The sequence below is a fragment of the Equus asinus genome, chromosome 22, assembly GCF_041296235.1.
Source record: "Equus asinus isolate D_3611 breed Donkey chromosome 22, EquAss-T2T_v2, whole genome shotgun sequence".
In the NCBI taxonomy this organism is placed as follows: Eukaryota; Metazoa; Chordata; class Mammalia; order Perissodactyla; family Equidae; genus Equus; species Equus asinus.
The window spans coordinates 39,571,213-39,592,811 of NC_091811.1; the positions used below are offsets into that span (position 1 = coordinate 39,571,213).

Consider the following 21,599-nt stretch of genomic DNA (forward strand, 5'->3'; position numbering starts at 1 on the left):
TTACTTGCCTAACCTTTATACAAATCGACGTTTTACTTAAAAAAAAAAAAAGTTAACCTTGGGGGCTCTAAGGAGTAAAACCAAGACTCCAATCATCTCCCATAAATCCCTGTTTATTAGTGTAGCACCTTCATTAAAAATTCTTTTTGTTTCTATGATAGCCAAGGGCTTAAAAATTAGTCACTTAATTCCCTGCAACTAGTGACTACTCTTTTCTGGCTACTGGATTACGCTGTCTGTTTTGCATTTGCTCTGGTAAGACAGGAAAGAAAAGTGATCGTATCCAGGGATCCTATTAGCAGAGAGCCCCTCCAAGTCAGTTTCACCTGCATGAGATCGGCTGGGATATTTGGTAAAAATGCAGATTCCCAGGCACTGCCTCAAACTAAGAACCAGAATCTTTGGGGCTATGATCCAGGAATCCTCATTTCAACTAGCTCCTCAGTGATTCCCACGCACACCCAAGTCTGAGAAAGACTTCTTTATAACAATGATTTCAAAAGTAAGAGTACGTACCCTAGGCACAATGCAAGATGACCCACTGAGATGGGAGAGGACTGCATTAGAACACTTTACACACATACTTTTAATCTCACCCTTTTACATTTCTATTTTTACACATGTAAACACAGTACAATGACATACGCATATTACCTATAAATATGTATTCAAATATTATTCACATATATTAGAAGTATATGTAGTTTTTTACTAATTGGGTGAATGATAAAAAGTTTGGGGACAACTCCTGTTAAGTATTAAACTTTTACATCTTTCTTAAGTATTACCATCTTGCATGTTTCTATCTGCATACTCTATAGGCTGCATCTCCCTTTGTCCAAATGACTTGGGGCTGGCATCTTCAAAATGCTCGGATACTAGATACTTAGGGAGAAGCAGCCTTCCCTACAAATTCCCATCAGTTTATAACATCTAGCATTAGCAACAAATTCTATTCAGAAGTCAGGCACTATAACAGATAACAGAACAATTAATTCAAACCTCTAATAAGACATATACCTATCATTTCACATTTTTCAATCTCAGCTTAAAGTAACCTCACCTGAACCATATCCCAGTTCATTTCTAAAAACATAAAATTTAAAACTTTCTGCTCTTTAAAGATTCCAAGAACAAAAATTCTTAATTGGATGTATTAAGTTTATGTCTAAAGAAAATACAGATATCTAATATTAGAAAGTATATCCAAAAATTAAAGAGAATGCAATCTTCTCTTTCTCTAAATTGTCCATCTTGTTGAATTTAAAGGGCTAAAAATTCACCAGGAGCTCCCCCAATTTTTAAAAATTCTCTTTTACCTTTTTACCCAAACTTTGAACTTACCAATTACATGTTTCTGTAAAACAAGATCAATGATCCGTAGACAGATATTCTCTAACTGCTGAGTAACCTAAAGACAAATTTTAAACTTTTAGTTTAAAATTCATTATGAGAATCCTTAAGCTAATCTATAAATTTAATATTATCCCAATAAAAATATCAATAGGACTTTTCTGAGAGGAGAAATTGACAAGTTAATTCTAAAGTTCATATGAAAAATTAAACATGGAAGAAGAATACCAGAAAATTCTGAAAAGTAAACCAATGATGGAAATAGAAGTTAAATCCATAATAAAATTACAAATTAAATTAGTTCCTTACCTCATATTTTACACCAAAATAAATTCCTAATGGATCAAAGATTTCAATGTGATAAAAAAAATACTAGAAGATATAAAAGAATTTGGGTGTAATCCTCAAGAGGAAAAATAACTCAAAGCCCAGAAACCAGAAATAAATATATTCAGTCATGTGGTTTCAAAAATTAAAAATTTCTGCATAGGGCAAGGGGAAGTCAGGGGGAAGATAAACGAAAAATTGAGTGAAATATTTTCAAATGATATCACAGACAAAGATAAAATTCCCCTCACATGAAATCAAATCAACAGAAAATAAAGCAAAGGCGATGAAAAAGAAGTATAGATGGACCTTAAGCTTAGAAAAAGCTGTTCATTCTAATACATAATAAGAGTACAAATTCTAAGCACAAGATTAACACTTTTCACCTATCAGACTGGCAATGATCAAAAAGTAGGGGTCGTACATGGATCTGGGGAGTGTAAATTGGCACATGCTGTGAAGGACAAGTTAGCGATATCCTTCAAACTTACTCACACATATATCCTTTGACCCAGCAATTCCACTTCAAGGAATCTGCCCTCCAGGCATATTATTATATGTGCAAAATGACATGTCTTTCATTGCAGCAATGTTTGTGATTATTAACAACCAAATATCCATTTAACAAGGGATAGTTAAATTATATCCATAACAACAGACTGGTTAAATAAATTTGATGCATCATACAAAGGGGGATTATACAACTATTAAAAACATGTAACTTTAGGGGCCAGCTGGTGGCATATGGTTACATTTGTGCACTCTTCTTAAGTGGCCTGGGGTCGATGGGTTTGGATCCCAGGCATGGACCTACACACTGCTCATCAAGCCATGCTGTGGCAGTGTCCTACATACAAAATAGAGGAAGATTGGCAAAGATCTTAGCTCAGGGCAAATCTTCCTCAAGCAAAACAAGGAAGATTGGCAACAGATATTAGCTCAGAGCCAATCTTCCTCACACACACACAAAAAAATCTATTTTTAAAAAAATGTAATTTTATTAACTAATATGGAAGGATCACCTAGCTATATTCATCAATATGTGATGAAAACTGTATGCTACTGTTTTCATTAAAGAAAAATAAACATACTCACTTTTTGCTTGGATATTATAATAGAAAAGTCTCTGGAAAAATACAAAAAACCTGGTAAAGGAGCTACCTCCTGAAAGGAGAATTAGATGACTGTGGAGTTGAGTGAGAAGGTGAAATTTCACTGAATATCTTTTCACATTTTTTTAATTTTCAACATATGAAATATTTTTTAAATAAGTAAAAATTAAAATCCATGTTGGATTACATTTTTCATCTAAATCCTATTTTGACTTTCAAGCATATTCTTCTAATAGTCAACCTAAACTACTATCTTAAAGTTCAAATGATCCAAATGTGTCAGTGTATTTAAAATCATTAAGCAAAACTGCCTATGTTTGAGCACCTGTTTTAGATTTCTAATTTTGGTCTTCACAGATTAAGTATTTGTACATGTATTCACACACATATGATTCCTTTTAAGGAAATACTGTTTTCAAAGTTTGCTTTCAGTAAGCCAAAGTTCAAAATCATAGGACAGGCAATCAAGAGACTAAGATTCCAGTCTTTGTTTGCCTCTAATTATCGTTGACCTTGGTAAAGCCATTTAGCTGAAGGCTTTAAGTGTTTTCCTCTGTAGGTAAGGAGGCTGGATTTGATTAGTGCTTCTCAATTTTAACTCATGCCTTCCTTGATAATGACAATAAGATCGCACACTCCTTTAACTTTATCTGAAATTCAAAATAAATTTGATATCAAGAGTAAAAAAATTAAAACAAAAAGATAAAACACTATTTCGTTTTCAAACTAATCCTGCTGCTCATTCTACTACTGCCCATCCTCCGCACACACAGAGTTGGGAAAACTCGACTAGGTGATTCCTAAGGTCTCTTCAAATTTAAAATACAAGTTCTACATGTAAGGGGAAAGAATTATCCTTAAGAATACTTGTTGTAATTTAATTTGGAACATTTCACTGTTCCCAAGAGGTCCATACAGTTTCAACAAGGATACAAAAGTAAAATAATGAATGTGGAAATAAAAATTCACAGTAAGCCTTTTAGGTGAGGGAAGGACTGCCCAGAAGAAGAATCTCGAACTGGTTTTATGAATCTGGTAATCTTCCATTGGTATATGATAAACACAGGATAAACCAAGAGCCACAGGGTTTAGCAATGCTATTTAAAGAACCAGCACCTGCTCCCTCAGTTCCCGCTGTATAAAACAAGAGCTGCCATCACTGCCAAACAAGTCAACTTGCACTCACAGAAGTAACGGACACAAATCTAATTTGAGGTAAGGAGAGGCTATGGGATACTTGGGGAGGAGAGCAGCAGGTTTTAGGTGAGGATAAATTGATATCAGAATAACCTGACTGAAAACCCAAAACTTTATGACCATGAACAAGTCTTTTGATACCACCTGAATCTAGTTTTCCACTTCTGCAAAATGAAACTACCATTTACCTGCTCCATCTCATGGCGATGTTAGCAAGATTCTACAGCTAATGGATGTGAAGGCACTTGATAATTGTCTGCACAAATTCTTATCCCAAAAAATTGTTCTGGAACGCAGTTTAGGAAAGATGACAGTTAAGCTCTTCTTCCCTTCCATTCTCACAATATTTGTTACATCAGAATTTTGTTCCATTATTTAATATTTGCCACCATGACTGGAATGGCTATCACTCTCTCCCAAGACTAGACTGTGGGTTCCAGAAGACAAAGCTCACATCTTATTCAATTTGGTATTCCCCAAAAACCTAGTGTGGCATATAGCAGATGTGATGAACTGAACTCAGATTAGTACAAAAGGATATATTATATATTTTACAACTACATGTAGTATTTTCCCTCAATCATTTTAATAAGGGTTTTTAAAATTTGGGAGTAATTTTTAAAATCTAGCAACATAACTAAATACCAATTTAAAAGTAAAGACTTTAGAAGTCATGCCCATTGATGATATAAATTTTAGTTGTTACTATAACGACATAAGAAAACACAAAGAAATCCCACCTCTTTATGATCTTCTACAACCGTCAAGATAGTATCAATGGTATGTAAAATTCCCATCGCCATTACTGTTTTGTCTTCAATTTCTTCATATTCATCACTTTGAAGAACTTTGCCAAATATCTCGGCCTATGAAAATAACAATGAAGGAAATGAGTTTCCAGATTCAAAGCCCAGAAAGTGAAAATTAGAAGGCTCACATCAAGTCACATCACTACGAAATCTCAGAATATTATAGATAAGAAGAGAGGATCCTAATTGTTACTAGATTTAACTCTAACTATGGAAATTAACTGCTGTCTGAATTATTGGAGCAAATATCTTTATATTAATATTTCAGTTACATATAAAACTGAACTCAAAATTTTAGAGTTTTTAATTTATTTAGATTATTCACGGCTTTTATAGCAAACTGACATAAAATCTGCCCAGTCTTACCAAGTGTTGGGTCATGTCAACAGCAATGGAGGCTACTTCTTGACTGTATTCACATATCATCTTCTGGATCACATTAGTAACATCATCATTTTCTGTCTCTCTAACAATGTGCAACAGCTCCTGCATAATAGGCCTCACATGAGGCTTCATATATTCCTTAGCTAATGCAATAAAACAAACAAAATCAGTAAAAAATTAGCCATTCACAAGTGGTAAAAGGAATTAACTTGGTCACCAAGTAAAGTGACACAAGGTAACATATTCTAGATACTTCCTCTGTGGTGAATAAGTTACAAAACTATACCAAAATAATCTTCACCAATATATCAATTTTCCCATGAGTAATATAGGGATAATCAGTCCTGCACAAGAAAGAACTGTCCTGCCCAAAACGCCAACAGCCCCCACTGAGAAACCCTAACGGTACACATGCTCTGCCATCAGCATGACCTACAGAACATGAATATTGACATCAGGATACAAGTATAAAAAATCATGTACATAAAACTATGCCCAAGACTGACAATGCCCATTCCCTGCCCCACCCCATCTCTACCCACCCACTTCCCCACATATCCTCATACAATATTCAGTCCTCCCGTTGAAACCTTGTTGAGTAGAGGTAAGCCTGGTTCACCTACCTCAGAAAGCTGAATTGATTTTCAAAGGTTTATTTGAACTTTGAACAGAATATTCTTCTGAATAATAAAATGAGATATCTGTGTTGTCACTCACCAGAAATACTACTTGCTACTTTCAGAACTAGCAGAATCCTAGAATCCTAGAGTTGAAAGGAATCTTGAAGCCGTCTAGTCCAACCCCCCTGCATTTAAATATGCGGAAACCTAAGCCTCGACAGATCATGTGCCTCACCTAGGTTTACGGGGTAAGTTAGTAGCACAATCAAACTAGACCCCAGGTCTCTTGATTCTCAGTCTACTCTAGCGCCTAACCCGATCAACTTGTTTCCTAACCTAAAATTTTTCTGGAAATCAGTCAACAGAAACTCCTAAAAAGGGCAAAAATAAACTCCTATAAAATTCTGAAGGTAGAATGGCTCAGAAATCCAAACCATGAACCTTAAGACTTAGAAAACCATCCTTATTAGGGAAGGAAGTGAAAAAAACTATTTGAGAAGACCCCCGTCAAAAAAACAAAACAAAATGAACCTTCTAAAAGGCATTTTTGGCTTTACCTTGTGTCTGGTTAGAAATTAATGACTGAAGAGCAAGGGCAGCCTCAACTTTGACAGGCATCTCCTTATCCTCAATCAGGCTCTTCTTGGCTAGTTCCACTGCATTTCTCAGATTGAGCTCATTGTGAAACTTCAAAGAACTGAATGTATGAAGTACCCAGCAGGACTACAAAAAGAAAGGAAGTAGAGAACTATTAGGATTATGGCATTCTGTAATAATGTCACACACATAAGAACTTCTTACTAAGTAAAATATCATTAATTCTACCAAGTACTATTTGTTTGGTTTTGGAAGGTAGCATATTAACCTTAGTTGCTAAACTTTTTGATTTCCCAGTCTTTTTATTAAAACAGGCAGTGTCATTACTTCTGAATTACTTACATACGATAACATTTTTTCATAGGAAAAAGAAAACAGAGCCAAATTTAAGCGTCTCTGAAAAAAGAAAACCTGTTTACGCCTTTAATAAATATTATGATTCATAACTAATTTATTATTTATATGTAAAAGCTACCACAAACCTATGTTTGACATTCATTTGTTGGCCTTCACAGCAAACAAATGAAACATTCTTTTCCCTTACACTAACTGGTTTAGCAAGCTTTCTTTTTTCACTGACATAAGGTATGAAGAACTCTAAATCTTGTATAGATTAGCAGATTTTAAACTAGTAGACCACAGAATCATACTACTACTTTTTTAAATTCTCTATGTGCCTAAAACAGAGTCAACAGTAATTAATTTGAATTACTAAAGACTTTTATCCAGAGAATTACAATTCACACAGCCTGTCAAAGGTGGCAGCCTACCTATAAAAACACTTATCTGCCCTCCACATCTCTAATCGACATTTGCCCAAATATTTCTCCAGCAACTATCATCTTCGGTTTACAAAATGTTTCAGAGCATACAAAGTATTGTTAATATATGTTGTTTTTAGCAAGACATTTTTTCCCTGTGGATGTAGCTAGAAAGATAAATACTAGGCTCTTGAATTAAAGTTCTATTTTTATTTTTCCATATAATATATTGATTCTAGAAGTAACATACACTTAAAACACAAATAATTTTGTATGGATTATTATTTTCTCCATTTTACTAAGGCATATCTACCTAATATACTGGAAATCATAATTAAGTTTTTAGCCAAACTAGAATTTCATGCTGTTTTGCATGCTGAGAATTAATCACTTTATGAATTTACATTGTACCACTGCTGTGACATCATCCCTCTCACTGCATGTTTTGCATCTGCAGCAAGTGAGGCTGAGGGGAAAATGAAAACAGCTGAAACTAAAATCCATAAATCCCTTTATATTTACTAGTTCGTTCTTTATTCAGTTTATGTGACCATAAGGAACATTCCAATTGATTTTGTCTCAATTTGTAGTGAAAGGTCGATTTATCCAAAAACATTTAATTCAATAATTATCTCACAAACAAAGATTTTAAGGTACATAATGGAAATATGGAGAACTTACTCTAGCTCGAAGATACCCCAGGTTAGACAATAATAATGGAAACACATGATTCTGCAGCAACAGCTCCATTTGGTCCTTGAATAAACTTTTCTGTTAGGAATTAGAAATTAAGTTTCAACTTATCAATGTCTTTTTCACAGGTAAAAATCACATCTGATAAAGTATGTTTATTATGACTAACTCTTAATATACCTCTATTTACAATCTTGTAAAATTATTTGACCTACATATCGCATGTTTTAAAACAAGAATTTGAAACTGATTGATTTTTATAGAACCAAATAACACTAAAGCCAATTTGTATCCTTTTTTTTACATAGCAACAATTTCAAACTCAAAATCTAACAAATAAAAAAGTCAAATTTTCTTTTTAATTAAAGAAACAGGTGACAGAAAGAAGGATATTTACAGTCAACTCATTATGCAGAAGCAGTCACCAGTTTTAAGTGCTCCATAACTTTCATATTCTCTCATTTGCCTATACTTCACAGCTTTATTAAGTAAATTAAATTTTGAGTAGCTTGACCTTCAATAGAATATCAGCTAGGGAACCAATCACATGCAGGGCTCCATCTTTCTTCCTAGGGTCAAAGTTCGGGTCTGTTAGGATTTGATAACAGAATGCCATCATTTTTGGCAATACCTAAAGAAAGAGAAAAATCCATTTTAGTCTATATGAGTTTTCAGTACCCTCCTAAAGTATTAAATATGATGCACAAATTTCCAAAAATAAAGCCATTTTATTGTTTTATCAAGCAATTATAATTAAGAAAACAAAATAACCCTTTTCCCTTACTAGGATAGAAAAACATTCTTAAAGTGACAGATTATAACTAATAATATAATTTTTCAAATACTAGAGGTATACTAGAGTGTCAAATCAACACAGGCCACCCTTCAGTTTGATATTTAAAAAAAATAACTGTATACCTCTTTTCTTTTCTTTGCAGCAGTATACAAGAGAGTCTGGGCCGCTGTGGTGGGAGAAGCATAATCTTCAAAAATATCTAAGATTTTTAAAGGTTAAACCATGTTAGTAAAAAGACAATTACTTATTATAGATTTTAAACCTGATTGAGCATTATTCCGAAACCAAGAAATCCATATTTGACACTAATTTACAGCATTAAAAACCTAAGGATATATCATCAGTGCTCTCATGCACAACAATGTTTAGCAAACTCTACAGGTTGTCCTTTTAAACAATCATATTAAAGAAAACAATACATATTAGGCATATCTGTTTCACTGAGGACAGGAAAAGTGCTTTATCTCTATCAAAAAAATAACAAAAATTTATTTAGTGCTTACTATGTGCCAGGCACTGTTCTAGGCTCTGGGGATACAAAGATCAAACAAAAAGGGTTCTCATGGAGCTGACGTGGTGAGAGAAAGAAACAGATTATACACAAACACACACACACGTACATAACGGGTCAGGCTCAGAATCAATGTAACCACAGAGTAAGCACACAGAGAGTGACAGGGTACGAGGTGCAAGTTTAAACGAGGGCTCAGGGAAAGCCTCCCCAATTCTCTGTCAAAGTAACATGAAGGCAGAAATCGAATGAATGAGGGAGGAAGCTCTACGTGGAAATCTAACAACAAAGCTCTCCAAGCAGAGGAAACCACAAGCGTAAAGCCTTGAGGGACTGCTAGGACAGGGCTTGACTCTGTCCACAGGTGGGGTCAGCAGGTATTCCACAGTATTTACTGAATATATATCTATTTAAAACACATGACTTCATGTCACGAAAATTTTCACAAATTTCAGAATAGGCAGTTTTATCTAAGAATCTGAAAAGTTGAACAATATCTGATATGTCCACATTTAAATATAAAAATAAAACCAAATCTAAGTCTTTGCCTCAAAATGTAAAATGCAAATGTAATAATACTAATAACTAACATTTATTGAGTACTTTCTCTGTGCCAGGCACTATACTAAGATTTTTACAAGCATCTAGCAACTAACGCAGTTAGCTCATGTGTATTATCCCACTTAATCCTCCCAACACTATCATCATCACTTGTTTTATAGCTGAAACATTGCATCTCAGAGAGGTTAAGTAACTTGCCCAGTCACGCAATGAATAAGTGACCAACTCAGCATTCACACCCCGTCTGCCTTAACATCAAAGCCTGAGCTCTCATTGTTTTTACCAAATCTAAAAACATTATTATTAATATCAGTCAATGCATTTAGATGCATTTAGATAAGAATGTTTCATTTATATAAATAACTGTAAGTTACAAAAATATAAAAAGAAAACTAATGCTATAATTGTTCTCCCCTACAGTCAGCCAAAAGTAAAATATACATAACAAATGACAACCTCTGCATTCTACTCCACAGAAGGAAATGACTAAGGAAAAAGCACTTGAGTTAGTCGTGAGTTATCTATATTCCCTTTTAATCAAGAAAATGCAAATTCTGTCAATCAATACTCACAGCTCTTAATTATTATATTTTCTAAAAAGTGAGATAGTATTTCATTTGATATGAAGAGTAAGTGAAATAATGGTTGCTTTCTGAAAGCCAAACAAATACCCTGCACATTCAAACCACACAGGTATTACAGAAAAGCTAAACACTAAAAGAATGCCTTGAAGAAGATAGAAGAAAGACTGGCTAATCATTCTGCTCCTAGGAAAACAAAAGCATTAGGAAGGGGAAAGAATAGATCATGTTTATGTGTAATGGTTTTCAAAGGGAAACGGTAGAACAGAGGGATAAAGCAGATGGTAAATATTGCTTCTCATTCGTTTGCTTTTCCTGTACTTTGTCTCCAAGAGAAGGGGCACTTCCTTACCTACTCGATCAAGTAATACTAAACACAAAGCGCCAGAAAAACCACATAGCCCAATAATCCAGCATCTCCACCAGCAGGCTTGACTCAAGTAGCTAGAGACACCAGACCTGACGAGGGGAAGGCGCTGCACTGTCACAGCACCTGCAGCAGGCCTTGGGCAGTGCTAGTTTCATCAACTATTTATTTCAACATTTACCGAAGGCAGACTAGAGCCAAACACCAGTAGAGGAGCATAGAGGTGTAGAAGGGATGGAGAATGCAAATAAAGCAAATAAAGAAGAAAAAGTCCCTGCTCTCAGATATCTCTAAGTTGTGGGTGAACCAGAGGTACACAAATAACATTTTGCTAGGTTAAGTGCAGAAATATTCCATGAAGCAGTTAATTGAAACTGGGGATCAAAGGGAATGAACTCAGGTAACTTACACAGTTCAGCAGCTTCCAGGAAGATCCAAGCTAAAAGGACCCCAGAGACCTGGGCCACGCATTGGGGCCACCTTAGGAAATCTCATTCCCTTGTAGAATACTTAGCCCCGAGGATAAGGAGGCAAACTAAATTGGGGCACTACTAAAATATACAGAAATCCAAAGGATCTCCCAGACTGAGAACAACCAATCTACAAATGGGTATCCCAAAAGGCACAGAAGCGCATCATCAGAAAGTCACAGACGGCTCCACGACTGCTTCAGTGCTCGTGTAAGAGGGATGGAGAAGGCAGCTTTTCATCTCCCACACCCAAAGGCCTCGAGTCCACTGGTTCCCCAGAACATCAAACTCTCAGGAGTTTGGGTTTATCATGCAAAGCAGAACTCTGAGAATGTAATAAAGCAATAAAATCTGCATAAAAATAGAAATTTAGTTCTATTACTTTACATGTCCAGGAACTGATAAAGAATAAAATCATCTCAATTACCAAATTTCATCCTTATATACTCATATGGATCTTCCTGCCACAGCTCTTCATCTTCATCTTTATAACACATCACAGAAAAAATCACATCTTCAGAGATATTCTAAGAAGAGAAAAAGCAAAACAAAACAACAAATACATACAGGCTATTTAAATTTGGGGAATACCAATAATGTATTTACTGACGGCCTTTATGATGTTAGTTTTCTAAACTTATATTAATCTTTCCGTTAAGTTGGCATTGGCTAAGGTGAAAGCAGGAAAGCAAGAGCTGGGAGAGGGGGGTAAAGAGTTAAACACGAGATTGTTTAAACACTGATTAAAGGTATAAAGAAAGAGATGAATGTAAATGCTATCCTTTGAAGCAACAGCAGGGATAATAAAGTTTACTAATAAATGAATATTAAACATACCTTGATTCTTTAAGGAAGAGAAATAAATACCAAGTCAAGGTTACATTTAGTAATGTATTTCTTATTGTGAACATTTTTACATTTCCACTTTGGTCCTAAATGTCATCATATCAACAATATTAAAATTTTCTTCATCCATTTTCAAAAATATGGATTTCGGGGGGGGGGGGGAAATCACATCTAATAGCCTCTCGGTACACCTCTATTAATGCCCTACTAAGCTCTTTTGTGCTCTAAGAACTACATATATAAAAACAGGATCATTTCTTATCACTTATTCAAAATTAAATAATTCTAAGAGAAAAAATTCAGCTTAAGGACCGTGTGAAAATAAGGCCCAAGGCATCAAGTAGAGAAAAACATGCTATCACAATTTACCCTTACTTTACAGGAACACAGTAAATAAAATGAAATTAGTATCTTTATCAATTGCAAAGAAATGATCACTGTTTGATCAAGGGGATTAGGCAAACATTATTAAGATGTCCACAGAAAACAATGCAAAAGATACTGTATTTGTAAGACCTATAATAAGACAACACTAAACAAACTGTATCCTGGACACCAGAGACAAAGTAAAAGAATTTATTTTCCTTTTTAGATACCATCATAGAGATACAGAATTTAAGAATTCATAGCTCAAGAGGAAAAAAAAAATTCAGTTCCTAACATCTTTGAATTACCCAAAACTATCTGTATGCAAATAAGAATTTACTTATTAATGGCCCATAATTTTTCATTCTCATTTGTTCTTTAATACAATGCTGAATTCTACCTTTAAGTAAAAAACTGAAATAAAAACAGGAAACTTTAACTTCTGCTATAGAACTTAACAATCCAAAAAGAGAAATAGAAACCTTGTTTGCTCATACCTACAAAAGAAAATAGTCATGTATCAGGCTTCATTTCCTGCAAAATAACACAACTTGTAGAGCCCTGGCGGCTGTTTTCCAAATGCTATCACACAAGATAGCTCATTTGATGCAGCAACCGTTAGATAAGAAGGGTAGGAAAATGTTGGCTGACTTAACAGAGGAGAAACCGGAGCTAAATGAGATTCCAAACAAGACAACTGTATCCAAGTCTTCCAACTCATGAAACTTGAAGGCCTCACTCTTTTCAAATACTTAAATTTTCAAGCCCTTCATATCAGATACAAGACTGCACTCATTGGAAATTATTAATGGAAACAAAATATATTAAATATAAAATATAGGATTAGTAACACTTACTTTGTCTAGAAAACCTAAATTAACCAGAGAATCATTTTGGAGAGCTGTTCCCTGACACCAACCTGTATGTGTGGTTTCATCTGCTTCCAGGTCACAGAATGGACAATCCCTTGGTTGAGATAGTTGAAGGCTTGCTGAAGAACACGGGGTGCAACATACTCTTTCTGTCTGTATTGGTCTAAAATTTTTAGTAGTACCTACAGGAAAACAGGAGGAGAAAATATACAACATAAACAATTACAAGGTTAAGGGGAGGGGCATTTTAGGCATGACATAAAACCCAGAATCCATAGAGATAAAAATTAACAGATTTTTAGGGAAATCAATATTTTGTGAGAAAGCTCCTGGGCAGTTTTAATTATTAGATGGATTCATGTTATATTGAACTAACAGGTGTTTCACTGTGATTCCCAGCCATTTGTCCTACTTCTAACCTGTAGAACCACTCAGAATAAGTCTACACTCTATTCTGCATACTAGCTCTTCAAGTAAATTAAGATTCCTGTTAAGAAAAATAACAGATTTGACTAAAGGAACATTGAAAACATCTGTACAACAAGAGATACCATAACACATTTTAATATTTGATAAAGGTACATTTCAAATTGGAAGGGAAATGATAAGTCATCCAAAAGAACAGTATTGGGACAAGTGATTAGTCCTTTGAGAAAAAATTAAGTTGGCTCCCTAACTAAACTTCATACCAAAATAAATTCCAGACAGGGAAATATTTCAACAACAACAACAAAAATGAAAGCATAGAATTTTTAGAAGAAAATGTGGAAGAATTTTATTTTATAAACCTCAGACCCTGGAAAGTCTTCATAAACATGGTCTGAAATTTATAATTTCAGAACACGAATTCAGCTCAAGTTATGTAAAATTCAGGTTTATAAAATTTATCAGATGTCCTACCACTGCCTAGATGCCCCTTCTGCAATGCAGGCTAAAAATGAATGTTACTGAACATGGTTCTTCTTAATATAGTTGTGACTCATAAAAAGTGGAGTTGGTGGGAGATAAAACACAACAGTAAAGAAGAGAACAGTTTTGTTTTGTTTTCTTTTATTTTGTTTGCTGAGGTGCCAATCTTCCTCTATTTTATATGTGGGTGACCGCCACAGGATGGCTGACAAGAGGTGTAGGTCCATGCTCAGGATCCATACCCATGAACTTAGGCTGCCAAAGCAGAGCACGCTGAACTTAACCACTAGGCCACGGGGCCAGTCCTGAGAAGAGTTTTTGATTAAAAAGAAAAACAAAAAACTATTGTTAAATACTAGGAATATATACCTTAAATAACCAAGGTACAAATAGTTTATGACATGGATGCAAAGGCATGAAATTTAAATGTGTACGTGTACATGACACTGGAAAAACTCTACTGAACACACTTCCAGAGGGCATCAACTTTAGGATATTTAATGGGTTTAACAGCAGTGGGAAGAGGAGAAGACAGAGCTGACCAGCTTCAACTGCTGAACAGATAATATTATTCACTATTCACTAATTTTCCCTATAGACAGTTTCATGGGCCAACAAAATAATTTGTGAGAAAATTATAGCTATAGCTTTCCTAAATTGTTGCAAGGTACTTTTTAGAAATGATAACCCATAAAATGATACTAGACAAAATGATAACTCATTAAAGGAAGTATTCCATCTAAGATGACAGGTTTGAAGTACTTTACATCATTGACAATAACGACTAATATGCATAAATTTATAAAAATCTAGAAACATCATCTATATCATTAAAACCTTTTACTATGTATGATTAATCTTTGCTTCCTCAATATGGTCCTGACACAGCCAGTGCTCAATAGCTATTAAATTTTATTTGTTGAAATAGAAACAAAAATATCATGATTCAAAAGGCAAGGCAGATCAACCGATCTTCATACTCATTTGTCCTAAACATTAATATCAACTTGGATTATTTCTCAAGAACTCCTAATTTTTACTGTGTAGAATGGTTCCCAAAGTTCCACAAAAATGTATAAGTTCTCAGCTGAAAGTCTTAACTTCTGAGCTCAAGTCCTTTTAAAATAGATCAATTCATATTATATAAATCTTCTGATATAAATGCTTAGAACAAAGGGGTGAGGCCCAAAGAAACAGAGGGCAAGAAACTCGTAAGAGGTCAGTGAGAACTAACAGAAGAATCCAGTCTAATACTGGTGACCGCTACACCAGTACCACAAACTTAAAAGGCTTGAGTCCAGTGTCTAGGAGCCTGGAAGGGCACTTCTTGTGGGAGCTGCCCTAGGACATTAGGGTTCTAAAACTGATTGTACTGTGTTAGATTTTCAGAGCTGCCATTTCATCCCCTATAAATCTGCAACATATTAATATGTTTGTAATCTAACTTTTAAAGGGATAGAAATGACTTAATTACTTTCAGTAGTAACCGTCCTTCTATTTAAAAAGCGTTAAGTTTATTACCTGCTGAATTCCCACTGCATAGGTTTTCAAAAAGAATTCAGAAAATTCAAAGTACTCTTTTGTGACATTTCCTGGGCTTCCATATCTTAAAATACAAAGAGAAAATGTTTAAATACTGTAAATTTTTAAAACAAAGCATACTCACTAGTTTAAATGCAGTCCCTTGTTGAAAGATCTATTCTATTTGGGCAGGAAACTAACTTTCCCCTTTTTTCACAAGCCCCAAAATGAAATCATGAGCTGTACTTAGACTCTGGCCATACTTAAAATTTCAGACAGGAGCTTCCACCTACTTAACCAAGAGCTCCTAAAGGGCAAATATTACACATAAAAATATGTTATATCTGACATATTTTCTTTCCAATAAATGCTTCTATAATTAAATTTGACTAATTTTCCTATGGATCTGAGTGGCCAAGCACCTTCTCGTACAATTCCTGGATATTTCCAATGAACTAAACAATGTCATTTCTCCATTCTTTACAGAAGAATAGAAGGACCCAGAGAAGACTGTCCACCTCATTATGATCTCAAAGCCAGTGATCAGTTAAGCCTGCTTTAAAACAGAGAGTGACTTTCTGCCCTCTGTGGCTCTAAAGACAAATCATCATATATCGTGGAGCATCAAGGGACATGTCCAGTTTTATTATATCCAGTAGGAGATACTGACTGACCATAAGATCATGAATCTAATAAACAGAATTACCGTTCAAAGAGACGAGCTACAATATGCAGTGCCCACTTCTTACATTTCCACCAGACTAGTTCTGGTCTGTCATCCTCATCAATTTGCAAAGTCTCCTAAGAGGACAAAAGCACTCCGATTAAATTTCTGCATTTAAAAGGGTTTTTGTGAGTAACAAAGACAGAATAAATCTTGACATAGATTAAGTAACATTAAATGTCAATTTAAGTTGCCATACAAATGCAAATCCTTACTATATAGATTGCTAGGTAGGAACTAAATAAGCAAAGCAAATTTCAACTAATCAATGCTGTTGTTCACATTTATCTCCTATCTTCGAAAGTTCCAAATAAGTAGAAAATAAAATACAAAACATCATGACCCTCGAGGAAATGCTCTAGGATGACAGAAAAGTTCTACATCTTGACCTGGTTGATAGTGATACAAGAATACGTTTGTCAAAATTCACTCAACTGTTCACTAAGTTCTGTGCATTTATAAATATAAATTAAACCTCAACATAATTGCTTCCAAGATAAGGACAAAGGAAGGAACACTGCACACATTTGGAGACAAGCTTAAATTTTAAAATATTTGATACAATTTAATTTAGCTAATTTGGTTAGTTATTTGAGTTCATTGGATAGAGGAAATACAGTATCACTGTTATTGCAGATAAAAATGAGACTCCATCTTTCACCTATCACACTGACAAACAGAATTTAATGTAACAGACATTCTCAGTCACTGCATATCAAAGTATAAGCCAGTGCGCTGTTTCTGGAGAGCACTCTGCAAGAGCTGTCAAAGCCTGAAGCACAGCTAGGAGGTTATCCCAAGAAAATAATCATGTATGTGCATAAAAATTTAACGTCACCCTTATAGTTAAAACACTAAAAAAACGAAAACAACCTAAATGTTCAGCAAATGAAGCATTCAACACAAATGAGAGTATAAAAACCACTCATAATTATAAAGAATATTTATAATAGATTTTAAGTGGAAAATGAATTTTAAAACTGCACCTACTTATACCATTTTTATAAATTAAATATGGTTGTATATAGATGCAGAGAAAAAAAGACTAGAGGAATAAATACCAAGTTTTTAAGATGCTTTTTATCATTTTTAGTAAGATTAAATATGGTTATTATTTTATTAATTTTGCTTATCTGAACTTTCTGAAAATGAGTATGTATCATTAATTATTTTTATTACAGAAGTAATTTTTTTCCCCAAATAACAGGCTGGGACAATAAGTCAGTCCACCACAAATATCCCAAATCCAAGTTTTCCCCATTTGCCCAAAGAAGAGAAGGCCCTTCTTACAGGAGGAACAGTCCTGTCAATAATAGTTCGGAAGATCTCCATCCATGCTGTCATGGTTTGGTTATTCACCAACTGAAGAGGCAATGCGTACTGAAAACAAAAGAAGAACAATATCAAACAATGATTCCTCCTGTCCAAAAAAATCAGCAATGTTATCTATTTTGGAAGGTTGAAATATATGAAAAGGCTAACATTTGACCATGAAAACAACTTCAGACGGCTCAACCTAAAATTTAACATAAAATAGATCTATAAGCACATACACGTAAATTAAAAATTTTAAATCTAGAAGTATACATGTCATGAATTATTTCTCTGGGCTACTTTTTTAAATGAAAAAAATATTTAACAGAGTAAGGTCTCATTTAACCAACATAAGATTCTAGATAAGTGATTTGTTACCATTTGTATGTTAAACTTTTTATTTTTCCAGCTTTATTGAGAGATAAGTGATCTGTAACACTGTGTAAGTTTAAGGTATGCAACGTGATGATTTGATACACATATATATCACAAAATGATTGCCACAGTAAGGTTGGGTAACACCTCCATTACCACATATAATCACCTTTTTTTGTGGTGAGAACTCATTTTAACCACTTCAATGAAAATCTCTACTTCATGAAACATTCATGAAAGGTTTTTGCTATTACTTTCCTCTACACTGTGGCATAATACCACAGTCCACTGTGTCACACAGTGTGCATCGCCCTGCTACCCTGTGAGCTACAGCACCTCTGCATCCGGGCACTCCAAAATCTGCTGCTTGCTAAGGACACAATGATGAGTAAGAGACATAGTCTCTGTCTTCACAAAGCTTACACTCTAGTTGGGGAAAAACACACATTTAAACAAGGAATGACAATGTGGTGTGATACACAGTACAGAGAAAAGCAGTACAATATTGATAAAGGCGCCCAGGAGGAACACCTAATGCACCTGGTAGTGTCAGGGACAACTTCCTGGAAGAAGTGATATGCCAGCTGTGACCTGGAGAAAGAGCACAAATTGACCAGGGCATAAAGGGGAAGAAGAGTGCTCCAGGCAGAAACACACTATTTGAAAGGCTCAGAAGTGAGAGAGGGCATGACCTATTCAGGAAGCTGAAGGAATTTCCCTGTGGCTGGAATGTAAAGTGCAAAGCTAAGAACGATAAAACATGACATGGATAGCTGAGGGTTTTGTAGGCATGTGAGGAAGTTCACACTTTGTTCTAAGTGCACTGGGCCGTCCTTTGCACTTGAGACAGGGAACAGAGAAGGAGCAGACTCACAGTTGGGGGACAGTGACAATGAGTTCACTTTTGGACAAATTAAGTTCTGAAGTATGTACGGAATAGTCAAGTGCCCTGGACACAATAAATATTTAATAAATGCTATGTAGACAAAATCAGTTTAATTGTATCCTACCTCTTAAAACAAATTTTTCTGCCTCTTCCCAAATTGTCCACCAACTTCTTTTCACTCACATTATATCACTGTTAATTGTGCCTTTTAAAACCTTCTAAATTTTTGCTTCCAGGATTCCCAGCTGGAGAATATTACTATAGTGGCATGTAAGAGATTACCAAAATGGTTAGGAATGTTGCGATTTTTCATTGGGTTTTTAGGTTTTTGGCATGTACATGTTGAGAGAAAAAATTTCAGATTTTGCCCTCTTAGCTAACCAAATGGAGGTAGAGGCTTTGGGGAAATTATTTCATTAGCCTCTGTCTTTCTTCCGGATTCCTGGCTATGCTTCTCCCAATGGGAAAGGGAAGTCTAGCCTCTGAGTAAATGGGATATTACTTTCTCTAATTGCAAAACATCTCACTGAATAAAAAGTGTTTGCCTCAGAGTCCAGTGATTCTCCTGAGGAAGATTTCTGAACAGTGCTTTAACAAAACAAGAGCACCACACATCTTCCTTTCTCATTACTTACAAAAATAAAGAGGGTGAGGGAATACGTTTTCCTAGTATCCTGGTTTCTTCTCTCTTCTCAGATGTGCCTCCTTCCCCTCTTCCTTCTACCCCAAAAAAAGCTGACCTGGAAAAAACCTGAGACCTGCCTCAGACTGTCTCTATTAAAAGTTTAAAAGATGAGGCTAAAAATACAAATCTTTTTGAAGGTAAATATTTTGAAACAGTACAAAAGTACTTAAAAGTCAGATATGAAGCCAAGAACAAAACCAAACTCTCTTGGCTCTTCAGCTCGATAAAACTACCCTCTTGCCATGACTAATTGAACCAGAAAGCATGTAATAGAGCTTTAGTTCATTCATCATCAAACAGTTTAGACCAACGACAATTATCCTTTCTCCACCCAGATCTAAATAATTTACCCAAGTCTTTCAAGGATTCAATTTTAACTATTTTTATATTTAAAGCACTCCCTCTCTAATTTCTCTAATTATTTTTTAGATTCCTATATTAATATTCTTTATAGCTTTCAGATAAGAAAAAGGAAGTATTTTAAAAGGAGGAAAATGAGGCACTAAATGTTGTTAGCTTTAAATTGGGTCAAAAACAAAGAAACTCCCATCAGTATGATTTCCCAATAAAAGAGGGACACTCTTCTTGTCCGTCCTCTTCTCCTATAATCTTAACTCATCTACAGGCAGACTGCCATGGACAGATCAACCCTGGTTCTTCCGTTCCCAGCACTTCAGACCCTGGAGCCAAAGGCGGATGGACATTGACACTCTGCTCTGCCTCTCAGATAACCTCGGACAAATAAGTTAATTTCTGTGAGCCTGTTCCCTCATAAGAATTATTTTTTAGGAAATATATGTAGGAACATGTAATAATTTTTAATAATAACTGACACTTATCAAGCACTTTCTATGTGTCAGGCAGAAATACAAGGCACCATATTTATCTTCTGCAAGAGAAACTTACCTGAACAAGTGCATAAAAGATTTTCAGAATCTGCTTCTGTAGTAATACAGAACAGTGTGAGGAATCAGGAAGGAGCTGCATGATTTGCTGCTGAATACGAGGCAGAAATATTTGCATTGCTGCTATCAGAGGTTCTCTTTCCTCTGCTTTCTTATATCTACATGAGCAAAGACAAAAAGAGAGAAAGATAATTTCTCCCCCACAAAAGAGGCATAAACAATGAATGAAAAAATATATTCTTTAAACTACATAAAGCTAACAAAACAAAAACCTTCCAAACACTGGCTTACATTTTGTTTGGATTGTTAGAATAAACTTGGAAGGAACTTTGAAAAAGCATGTCCCTGTTTTAGGCAGAATACCTATAATCTTTCTAGAAGAGCTAAACTAGTTTAAAAGAATCCAAGATGGTTTTGCAACTTTCCTACATGAATTTTCCTAGTACTTAAATTAATTTTCATCATACCACAATTCTTCCTATAAAATACAAGTTGATATGCCACTTTAAATAGACATTCCTACTATAGAACAAATAACAGGGGGAAAAAAAGATTTCTTCTTGTACTATCCTAAATTGAGAAGTTAAAATAGTTTACAAACTTAGGTGCTCTTAAATCAGTTTAACAGGTATAAATCTAAAATATTCTCTGAAAATTCTACAGAGTATGAACTAACTAAGGAAAACTACAAGACTTCGCATGCAGGAGCAGCAATCTTCTCAGGGACCAGAAAGCAATGCCCCCAAATGTGACACTAGTCCCCCTACCTCCCAAGCAACGTTTATGGAAAAGAAAGTAACTAGCAAAGAAACTAACATTTTCTATCTTGCATCCAAATAGGTAAATGTTTGCTTTACTTAATAACGTGCTCACTTGAAGACAAATGTTAAGGTACCCCTGTATCAGAGTTTCCAAGGAAAGCTATTAATAACTGGTCCTCTGAAACTAACATAAGTTTGAGAAGCACTGCCTATCATATCATTGCCTTAACGATTAGCAAAGGACATTAGCAAATTGAAGGTGCTTTGACTAACTATAGTAAATAAACATGTTTAAC

At 34.9% G+C, this 21,599-nt stretch overlaps 1 protein-coding gene across 3 annotated transcripts in view; it reads right to left on the reverse strand.

Annotated features, from left to right (window-relative positions):
• The window catches only part of IPO8 (importin 8), a 58,588-nt gene that overhangs the window by 22,984 nt on the left and 14,005 nt on the right, over positions 1–21,599 (reverse strand). For all 3 annotated transcript variants that reach the window (XR_001402505.3, XM_014868772.3, XM_070495136.1), the window contains exons 5-17: positions 20,544–20,700; positions 17,668–17,757; positions 16,360–16,454; positions 15,654–15,738; positions 13,271–13,405; positions 11,567–11,666; positions 8,772–8,848; positions 8,368–8,484; positions 7,842–7,931; positions 6,360–6,525; positions 5,165–5,325; positions 4,730–4,855; positions 1,345–1,411 (exon numbers count right to left, since the gene is read on the reverse strand). Coding sequence is in view for 2 of the 3 variants with exons in the window: in XM_014868772.3 (XP_014724258.1) it covers positions 1,345–1,411; positions 4,730–4,855; positions 5,165–5,325; positions 6,360–6,525; positions 7,842–7,931; positions 8,368–8,484; positions 8,772–8,848; positions 11,567–11,666; positions 13,271–13,405; positions 15,654–15,738; positions 16,360–16,454; positions 17,668–17,757; positions 20,544–20,700 (1,466 nt within the window). In the remaining variant the exon portion in view is untranslated. The remainder of the gene's footprint in view (positions 1–1,344; positions 1,412–4,729; positions 4,856–5,164; positions 5,326–6,359; positions 6,526–7,841; positions 7,932–8,367; positions 8,485–8,771; positions 8,849–11,566; positions 11,667–13,270; positions 13,406–15,653; positions 15,739–16,359; positions 16,455–17,667; positions 17,758–20,543; positions 20,701–21,599) is intronic.